At 30.4% G+C, this 11,333-nt stretch overlaps 1 protein-coding gene and 1 long non-coding RNA gene across 2 annotated transcripts; both read left to right on the top strand.

Annotated features, from left to right (window-relative positions):
- Window positions 1-269: 269 nt before the first annotated feature.
- On the top strand, window positions 270-4,449 carry LOC115885319. The gene is made up of 3 exons (XM_030904195.1): window positions 270-287; window positions 353-950; window positions 3,917-4,449. The coding sequence occupies exons 1-3, from the start codon at window positions 270-272 to the stop codon at window positions 4,447-4,449; spliced, it is 1,149 nt and encodes a 382-aa protein (XP_030760055.1).
- A 398-nt stretch (window positions 4,450-4,847) lies between these two features.
- On the top strand, window positions 4,848-6,025 carry LOC115885456. Its single transcript, XR_004050733.1, has 3 exons — window positions 4,848-5,138; window positions 5,450-5,605; window positions 5,918-6,025. It is a non-coding gene; the product is annotated as an uncharacterized LOC115885456 (long non-coding RNA).
- Window positions 6,026-11,333: the final 5,308 nt, after the last annotated feature.

Below are 11,333 nucleotides of genomic sequence, written 5' to 3'. Positions count from 1 at the left end.
AAAAATTACCGTTCTATCAATAATAAATTAAACAAACAATACACCGATGACGTCCAATACATTTCATTCTGGCTTTATTACAACTTTTAAACTCACCAAGTCCAACACATCAAATGCCAGTATACTTAAACCTGCCGACCAATCATCTGCCATTCGTTTTAACGACATTCGCAAACAAAAGACGAACGAAACAATCGAATAGCAAACAAAATCCTATTTATTATTCAAAAGAAACAATTGAACAACAGAGTTAAAGGTGTCTTGATAAAATGACTGGGCTGGATAGTGTACGTGTAGGTATATAAAAGTGTGTTTTGTAGTGTTTTTTACGTTAAAATAATTGTTTTTTTAGGTAAAATTCGTAAAAAATATGAAGATATATAGTAATAACAAGGTAAAAAGCTTTGAAAAGAAACTATGCACTTGTAAAATATTATTTATATCAGCGTTTATAGCAAAATTATGTGGACTGTTTCCTTACCAATGGAAACATAAAAACAAGAAATGCTTATACGAAAAATCGACGTTCTGGATCATTTACAGTATATTTATCGTAATAATTTTAACAGTAGTTTCGATCTACAGTTTCAAAAACATAAAATTGGACAGCAGCAACCTGCCAGAATTTTTGAATACTCTGTCCAATTTGCTGTACAGTACTTACAGAATTCTCATCATTATAGCTCTAGTACAGCTCAATGCAGGTGAAGATTTCTTGAATAAGCTTGTTTCATTGGATAGAGATCATTTATTTTGCCAGAGCTCGAGAAAAATATCCAAAAATATTATGAACAAGGTTAAAATCATGAATATCAGTGCTATATGCGGGCAGTTTTTGATAATATGGTACTTGGGAAGAAACAGTGATGATAGGGTAATGATTTGGAATATTTTGGTCAGTTGTGTGTTGCAAGTTTGGCCTTTTACGAATAGTGACCTATGGACTGCAAGTAAATATAAATTTGTTAAAATAATTAGTTTCATTTCTTTAAAAGAATTTTCGAAGAAAATCTACAAATGAAAAAATTATGTCCCATGAATACTGACAAACAGATTAGACAGATTATAAACTTTGTTTTTTCTTTATTGTTTTTCGTGGTTCCAATTTTCGGAATCGGGCACTAGTTAGGTTACTAGTTTGCGCACACAGCACGCCCACTTATGGCCTCTAAAATTGTGCACAGCGCCTGACCGGCACAGTGATTAGAGAGATATCGGAAAACCGAATAGCGTCATACAGTATTTAACCGTACCTTATCATGGTTACGATATGCGCGAGTCAATTTTTAACGCAACACCCGCTAATAACGTTACCGCCTGACGTAATTTGCGGATCAATTACACCAAGCGCTATTTCTAAATAACGTTTAAAAATTGCTTAAATGGGCATGTGCGGGTATTTACAACCTGGGCCGGCCGGCGAGATTTTATTTTAGGTTATGTTTGAATTGTTTTAAATTATTACTTTTTAGTTTTATTAGGTAATCTGAAATAGAAGACTATTTTCAGTACCTATATTTATCCAAAAAAAATAGTTCCATGACACAGAATAATTTTTTTATAGGTCCTTAAAATTGCTTTAATTTGAAATAATTTTAAAGCGCCAATTGATGACGTATGAAAAATACGCCCAATCACATTGCAGAACCGTGCTCGTGCGCCAGCCAACAACTGGCAAGGAGGCAGCGCATTATTAAATTGTTTACCTTTAACCTGAAAAGTTGGTAGTGGTTTCTCGTTCCGATTGCATATCAGAAATAATTAATTATCTCCAGTTTGTGTTCTTCTGCAACACGTTTGTTTAGTTCTTAGTGTTCAGAATGGTGTGATCAGAAAATTGTGATAAAATAACAGTGTAATAAAAATCCAAACCAGACATTTCACATAGGGAACTTCAAACTTTTGTGCTTGTCGTACTCCTCTATTATTAATTATTTTAAGGTAAGAACTCGAAGTATTTATCAAGATATTACACCTAAATGAGTAAAAAGCCTTCACCGCCAGTCTGCATAGTACTTTATAATGGTTACTTACAATAATCAAAAGATAGGTATTAACATTTTATTGTAGTATACCTTTTACATGCTCTGTTCCAAATTGTCACGAGAATTACAGAGGGGGTCCCAAGGTTTCTGCTTTTATATTCCCCAAAAATGACGAGCTTCGCAAAAAAATGGTTGACAGCTATTAAAAGAGATAATTTCACTCCTACTAGTAGTTCTCGGGTAAGAAGTGCAATAAATATGCCTCAAATAGGCCAAAGGCCAAAGCCTCTGTTACCCTAGTGAGGATGTAGTTATGGCTACTGCTTACACTTACCTCACTATAAGTAAAATATTGGAAGAATAATCAAGCATTTTACATCAAAAAGATCACAGAAAGATATTGACAACATTCACATTTGAAAATATAAATGGCCTGCCTGGATGTAAGTCTTTTTTTAAGTCACAATTGCCCCTCACATACGTCAGAATTTATTATTAATTCCATCTTGTTCAGAATATCCAATATTTTAGTGAAGAACTATGCAAAAAAAAGGAATGACGTCTTTACCACAGAGACAATGCTCTATGTAAAGAGAAAGAGTAAAGAAAACTAAGCTAAGCGTACGTTTTACTTACGAACAACCAAAAAGGTATTTAGTTTTTTTTTATATAAAATCTTGTTCGGAATATCTAATATTTTATTGAAGAACTATGCAAAAAAAGGAATGACGTTATAAAAAGGTTGTGTAATGCTGCTAAACATAGAAAAAATATTCCATATTTTTTTACCCAAGCCAGTGTAGTTTATAATTCCAAGAGCATTTACCAAGGCTTTTACTAAGACAAGTAACTTCCTATACTGTCCATAATAATATATATTTATCAAACGTGCAGTAAATTCTAAACTATGGTAGGTAAGTGTTTGCAATTGAATATTTAGTTTATATTGCTATTTTCTGTCATATATTTCTGGTTATTTCTTTTTCCGATGATTTTGAACACCCTATATATGCTACCTCAAGTTTGAATATTTACACACTAGTACACTACCTACCTATTTTCTGAGAAAACAGACCTTTTTATAAAAAGTAACTAACTGATGTTTTCATAAAAGTAATAATACAAAAAAATCCATATTTATGTGGAGATCTTTAGACTCCCTGTATATTAAAAAATTACTGAAATATTACGTAATCTAACCCGACATTTGTGTGAAAAATGTCAATTTGGAAATAAAACAGGTTTTAAAATACGCGCCAAATAAAGCACTTCTATCTCCGCCATATTGGAAAAGGTTGAATGGCCTTGTGTGGAGGTGGTGGTGGGTCAGCATGGTGGCCCGGCCGTGTTGCCGCTTTTCAACATGCCAGGTGTGAAGTATTAAAAATAAAGTGCGGATTTTTATTCTGGGCTTTTTTGTTTTTATTTATTTTCTTAAGAACGACTTCAAATTTTTCGAAAGTGAGATAGCAGAAAATTCTAGAATTAATTGCTTTATTCAATTATGCTACTTCCAAAATATAGTGAAAGAGCCCATTCAATCAGCAATCGACACGAAAGAGAATTAAAAAATAATGACTCAAAACTGACAACTAAAGATACAGCTTTATTTATTTATCAAATTATATAGAAACCAACCCCAACCCAGCACAATATTTTTTCTACTCGTAATAAATTCCTTGAAATAATAATTTCTGAATATTTTTTAAAACGTAACTCGCTATAGAAAAAGTATTCTTTTATACACGACGATAAAATTGCATTTAATCGTCTTGTATAAAAAATAACTATTTTTATATTATTTAGAACGTTTGAAATTGTTTAAAAAATTATTTATGACGTTGCCACAAAAATTGGAATTTTTACTCCTAATAAAACAATTCTGTAGATTTTCTTCAAGTGGATGGAAACGCAATATTCTTTTTTTTCAGTTATCAATTACTATATATCCAACTTCATATGCTTTGAAACAATATTAAAGAACTATCTCCAATACCAACCCATTCATCCAATCCAAAAATTCGATTTCACCAATAACAAAGGCCAATTTCTTGGTTTCCTGGGTTCGTACAAGATCTGCTCAGGCCAACACAACATCCCAATTTCTCTCATGGACCTAGACCGCCCAGAATTGCTAGATTACCTAAGAACAATCCACGAAGAGCTCTACCAAAACGTCCATCTCTACTTTAGCTATGGAGGAGCTCAATTTTTCTTTCAGCTCATTCTGGAACTGGTACTGCTCAGTGCCAGTTCGTATTCTGTGGCTATTTACACGGTGTATGGTACTAGGAATCTAGAAGCCACGGTGATGTTTTTGGCGAATCTTGGTTATGCGATTTACCATTCTTGTGGGTTGTTTTGGGTGTTGAAGGATGTACAGACTTTAAAAAATACAGTAAGTCACATAAAATATTTTAATCCGGTGTTTAACCAAAGTAAAATTTTGTTATTTTTAATATGAAATTCAATTGATGTGATTAAAAAGTACTCCCTCAATACAAAAAGAAATGCAACGAAGTTACAATTAAGGAATAAATAATAAATCAAATTCAATACAAATTTCACTGGTTTGAAATGACGCGTAGAAAATTGTGACGTCACCTATCAGCATTTGACTGAATAGTTGACAGAGGGCACTCCAGCCTCTGAAGAATAATATTATGGCGTGTCTAGGTCTCTACTACCGTATTTACACCATATATCTTAAAATCACGTTAGATTTTTCTATTTTTATTCAGATCTAATATTAAATTTACTTTTATATTTTTTACTACTAGAAATTAAAACTTAAATTTTTATAATTAACAGGTTACTGCCATTTTTATCGAAGCATTAAACACTACCAAAGTTGTTCGGATGTTCGGATGTTCGAGGCGTTCGAGGTTAGATTTGTATTTTGTTGATTTTGCGTTTGGCGTTAAATACTTTGAGTTTTCAATTTTGTTTTATTGTACCCTCTTTATTATTTTTGTAATGAAGGGTATTAAAGTTTGTTTTGTGAAGGGCTATCTAAATAACTCTGAAGGCTCTTCAGAAAAAGTTTTTATATCTGTTCCTTTGGATGAAAGCCGTCGAAGAGCCTGGTTTGAAGCGGCAAGACAACAATATGTCAGCAAAAGTACGAGATTTTGCTGAGAAGATCATTTTAACGTAAGTTCCTTGAGTTTTATTTTACAATTAATTTTATATCTACTTTAAAATACATTTAGAAAAATGGTTTTTATTTACCTTTGATAGGTCACGTCAGAAATTGCAAAAGTGTAAATCTGAAATTCTTAATATTGATTATTTTTTTTAAAAAAATGGGATGAAATTGAAGTAAAATAAAAAAATACGGGTGTCATAAAATTGTATGAAGATTAATTATTTGCAATAAAAAAACTATGGTTAAACTCCGGATTCTGAATAAAGAGACTGTGTAGATTTTGACATTTAATGATCAAAATTGTCATTGTTTCCAGATAAAAAATTCAGAAACAATATTGATGGAATCGATTTTAAGAAGCAAATCGGAAAAGGAGATACAACAAATACAATTATTTATTCTTAAACTTAAGTTACAAACACCATTCAACATCTACAATTTTTTCGATTTGGGCCTTGGAATAATTTCCCCTGTAAGTTTTTTAAAAGTCATTTAATAGTTTTAAAATAAATTATAATCAGCTCATTGACAAATTCGTCTCTATAGCTTAGTAACTTTTAAAATATTGCACATTTTAATGGTAATATTAACAGAGAGATAGATATTTGAAGTAAACTGTCATACCGTATGATCGAAAAAAAATGGCGTCCAGTTGGCTTGGCAATGACGATCGATGACATTTCCCATATAATTTTACATATAAAATGACAGCGATCTTCATTTCATAGCCATCGCTGACGCCGTTTTTATTCGATCATACGGTATTTCTATTCTTGTGTTTCAGATAGTCAGCCATATTTTGACGTATATCTTAGTAGCGTTTCAGGTTTACTCTACCTAAAGACTTAATAATTTCTTTTTATTGTATTGCTATTGTGAGATAACTCCAGGAAATTTGATTTTTTTCAGAATAAAATGTAAATATTTTCAAATTTATTAAGAATATAAATAATTAAAAAAAATAAATGTGTGTTATTTTTTCACCTTGTTTGATCTAGGATCCTAAGTCAATATCCTTAATTGACTTAGGATCCTAGATCATATATATATATATATATATATATATATATATATATATATATATATATATATATATATATATATATATATATATATATATATATATATATATATATATATACTTACGTAAATAAGTAAATCATTATGGAAACTGTCGCAAACATATCAACGATTTCCATTTATCTTCTTTTTTTGTTGCACACGCAGTGCTTCTACTCTATCTAAAAAAGTTGGTTACCACAACAATGTATAATTTGTACTTTCTAAAACCGTACAAAATTGTGCTTATTTTGGAAATACGTGCAACTGTTAATGCGCATGCGCAAAGTAAGGTCCTCGAGAAAGACAAACCTATTGAACGTTTCATAAGTGCAATAAAGAAGGTTTGTAAATGGCATGTCGTGATGTTGGAGACATATTTTTTAATGCTAAACTTATGGCATTGATTTATCCATCTAGACTTAGGATATATCGAGGCAAATTCTTCTCAAAGTCAAAGTTTACAAAGAACAAAACTAAATGTTAAATCTAATAATATTTGAACTTGTTTAAGACATACCCTGTATAAAGCCTGACCCATCCACGTATCAAAATCGATTCCAAGCCAAAAAGTAATCGCTTTTTTTATTATTTTTCGTTTTTTTTTTGTTCCTTTAATGGCATGGACTGGCCGGTGGTGGTGTAAAATTAATGTTGCCCCCAAAATAAATCACCATTTTTCTTCGGCTCGATCAAAATTATATACAAAGGCGACTGACGTATATCGTAACGACCGCTATACCGTACACATAAATCACTGGTTCACCTATAGCGGCCATTTTCCAACGAGCCTAACCCTCAGTTATGGGTTGATATAGGGCCTAAGACGGTCCTGGATACGTAAGTGCCAATTTTGGAACATTTCGGGTAAAGGTATCCCAAAAAATCCGCCAAAAATGAGATTGATGGGGGTGTAAGATACAGAGGTAACTATCTAGGTAGAGTTTTATTCGGTAAAAATCAAAATATATGTTAGCATTATCAGCAGATGATTAAGACTAATCTAAATAATAATCCAATTCCACATACTTTAGGCTACTTGAAGGAATTACTGAACGCAAATGGTCTCGACAACAAAACTGTGATTGAATATATTGAGCTTACATCGTTCTGTATGAAACAAAATTTTTTTCAATTTAATAAAAACTGTTTTGAACAGCGGGAAGGTACAACAATCCATTGTCTCCATTTTTGGCTAATTTATTCATGAGCAGGTTTGAAGTGGAGGCTAAGAATCAGTTTGAGTATTTTCCGAGAGTATGGTTTAGGTATGTGGATGATATTTTTGTTGTTTTTGACTCACATTCAGACACCATAGATAATTTTATTTCTAAGTTAAATAATCGTTTTCCTTCCATTAAATTTACACATGAAATTGAGAACAACGACAGGTTACCATTTCTAGATGTATTAGTTATTAGAAATATTAATAATTGCCTGGAATTTGATATCTATAGGAAACATACCACTACACGCAGATATATTCCTAATGAATCATATCATAGTGTTGAACATAAAATGGCTAGTTTAAATTTCTTAGTTCATAGATTACTTAGTTTTCCACTTTTTACATTAGTCTTAATCATCTGCTGATGATGCTAAATTTCTATTTCCATTCTATTCTATTTCCAGCCATTATCCTATAATACCTAGCCTCATAAAGATAGTCATCTAATTCCTCCATTATTCACTCGCTTACCATCAATATAAAAATGGTGTTTCACCAGTGTATTATCTGTCCAATTTAATAATTCTCAACAACATACTTAAGTGTTTTAATTACAGTGTTTTCGGTTAGTATTAGCGTGACAGGGCGCAGTTTAACTGTGAAAACTCGGTATATTTAGCACCTAGCTTATTCATTTTTCTACTCCTGTACTTCGTTTTCGTTTTTTTAATTGCTGTTTTTAGCCTATCTTTAATTAGTCCATTGTCTAGTATAGTTTTGCCAGTTTTAAATTAATAGAGAAAGGTTTTATTGAGCTGGAGTTTATTTTTAAAACCTAATAGGTATTAATATCTCTTATCTACTTAGAAATTTGTGATTTTGTGTCTTTTTTACTGTGTCTTAAGTTTTTTAGATAAAAACAAAGTTATTTTTATTCAACAGGTACAGAGTACAAAGAAGAAATAGGTATATGTTATATATTCAGTTAAATAAAAGTATAATAGATTCCAAACTATACTTGTCGTATGCAGAATTTTATATTTTATCAGAATATGTTTTAGTTTGAGCTGATATATCAATAGTGTTGATGGAGAGCCCGGGAGAGACACGGGTAGTTCCGCTTATTTTGTTTTAAAACTGAAAAAACAGGAGCAGTATTTGTATCGTTGAAAAAAATATTAATAAAATTCTGAAGGAATCAAAACTATACTTGTCGTATGCAGAATTTTATATTCTATCAGAATATGCCTTAGTCTGAGGTGAAATGTTAATAGTATTGAGGGAGAGCCCGGGAGAGACAACGTTAGTTCCGCCTATTTTGTCTTAAAGCTGAAAAAACAGGTCCAGTATTTGTATCGTTGAAAAAAGTATTAATAAAATTCTAAAAGAATCGAAACTACACTTGTCGTGTGCAGAATTTTATATTCTATCAGAATATGTCTTAGCTTGAGCTGAAATATTAATAGTGTTGAGGGAGAGCCCGGAAGAGACAACGGTAGTTCAGCTTATTTTGTCTTAAAGCTGAAAAAACAGATCCAGCATTTGCATCGTTGAAAAAAATATTAATAAAATTCTAAAGGAATCAAAACTATACTTCTCGTATGCAGAATTTTATATTCTATCAGAATATGTCTTAGTTTGAGCTGAAATATTAATAGTTTTGTGGGAGAGCCCGGGAGAGACAGCGGTGGTTCCGTTTATTTTGTCTTAAAACTGAAAAAAACCGGTCCAGCACTTGCATCGTTGAAAAAAATATTAAAAAAATTCTAAATGAATCAAAACTATACTTGTCGTATGCAACATTTTATATTCTATCAGAATATGTCCTAGTCTGAGCTGAAATGTTAATAGTGTTGAGGGAGTGCCCGGGAGAGACAGCTGTAGTTCCGCTAATTTTGTCTTAAAACTGAAAAAACAGTACGGGGTTTTCTATCGTTGAAAAAAGTATTAGTAAAATTCTGAAATAATTGAAATTTGCAGGAAGTGTATAAAATTATATGTACTTTTAAGATATGCAACCTTTGAACTAAGATATTAACAATTTTTAGTACAATCCGAAATCAAAATAAACAAACCATAGAAGTTAAAATTCTTTTATTACAAAATTTTTAACCACAATAATAATTTTATTTTAATATAATGAGGCAAAGGTAGTTGGTATTTTATACAATATAGTTAAAACAGTAGGTATCTTACCTTTAATTAACTATTCTTCAAATAATATGAGACAAAAATAATTTAAAAATAGATTATCATTTCTATCTTTTTTATTGTTATATATTATTATATTTAATTTAATTATGTGTTAAAACTAATAATTTTTAATCATATTAATTCACTTTCTGATGCTAAAACACTAAATTATCTAATAAATTATTTGTTATAAAGCATATTGCCACAAAGGTTCTTCTAATATAAAGCCATTATTATAATGGGAATACTATTATTATTAAATACCAATACCTAGTCGATTGCTACTGGATTACATCAAAACAAAAAGCAATTGATTGTTATGTATTAATAATAAATTGTAAATATTTATATACTCACTCCCTTAAAAGATCATTTATGGAAATAGGAAATTGGACACTTAAAGTGATTGTTATTTCTTGGTTTTACTATTTGAAAAAATATTTGTATACTTTTTTTATAGAAAAAAGTGTATAAAGATATACACGGTGGCGCATTAATGCGAGGAACATTATACAAAACTAAAGTGTCAAAACGAATGACAACGTCAGGAAATAAATAAGTAAATGCGGCAACTTGACGTTTTTTACAGCAGAACTACCACCTGATTCCCCAGCGGGAAATTTAAATTCCCCGTTTTTAAATTCCCCATTTAAAAAAATATTATAGTTGTATTTTTTTAAATAGAACACCCTGTATATTATTTTATTTATAGATTCTACGATTGAAATAAAGGTAAATTTGATTAAGGTTTATCACACTTAAACTTTACCGTTTTTGAAATATTTTCAATTTTATGAAATTGAAGTAAAAATTTTAAGGCTTCATTTCTCCAAGGGTATCAAAGTTTTTAAAACTAAATATTTACTAAAGATTATTTATTGATCGGATACTGCGTTGCAATAATATATAGTGATAAATGAGGTCTAAATTATAAGAAAATGCATTTTCTACGAAAACTTGAAAAGATATGTAAAAAACGGTATAATACAATTAAATTGTGCATCTGATTTACGCAAAATATACAGGGTGTTCCATTTAAATTAATCAAGTTATTGCCGTTTAAAGCTAGTAATTATTTAATATAAATATTTGGACACTCTGTATAAGGTAGTAAAATTTTTATTATTACAACACAATATCTGATTAATAAATAATCTTCAGTAAATATTTAGAATTAAAAACTTTGCTACTCTTGGAGAAATGAATCCTTAAAATTTTTACTGCAATTCCATAAAATTGAAAATACTTCAAAAACGGTAAGGCTTAAGTGTGATCAACCTTAATCAAATTTACCTTTATTTTAATCGTAGAATCTGAAAATAGAATAATATACAGGGTGTTCCATTTTAAAAAAATACAGCTATAATATTTTTTACTTAATTGGGACACTCTGTATCTTGCAAAAATATTTTTAAATTGTAGGTTTAATAGTCCTTCAACGAACCCAAAACTCACAATTTGTAAAAATCTAATCGTTTAGCTACAATACTCCGTGTCGTATGTGGTGAAGAACCCTGTAGATAATAATTTTACCTGGGAATTTTATTAATAAGAAAAACTAAAAATACACTCTGTAGAATACATAACACAAATTTTCCTGATATTTAATTTAAATTGGAATATAACCAGCTGTTAAAAATAATACTCTACAAAATTCTCTTGATAAATAAATTAAGAACACTTTCCAAAAAATACGAACTTCGTGTCACGTGAAAAACCCTCCAAAGAAATAGGTGAAATTATAAGTAGGAGAAGCCAGGGTAAAATATAACTTTTATAG

This window comes from Sitophilus oryzae, unplaced genomic scaffold (genome assembly GCF_002938485.1).
Source record: "Sitophilus oryzae breed Bouriz unplaced genomic scaffold, Soryzae_2.0 scaffold_381_pilon_pilon, whole genome shotgun sequence".
Lineage (NCBI taxonomy): Eukaryota > Metazoa > Arthropoda > Insecta > Coleoptera > Curculionidae > Sitophilus > Sitophilus oryzae.
The sequence above is the reverse complement of the archived record's forward strand: the minus strand, read 5'-3'. Positions and strand labels throughout refer to the sequence as shown.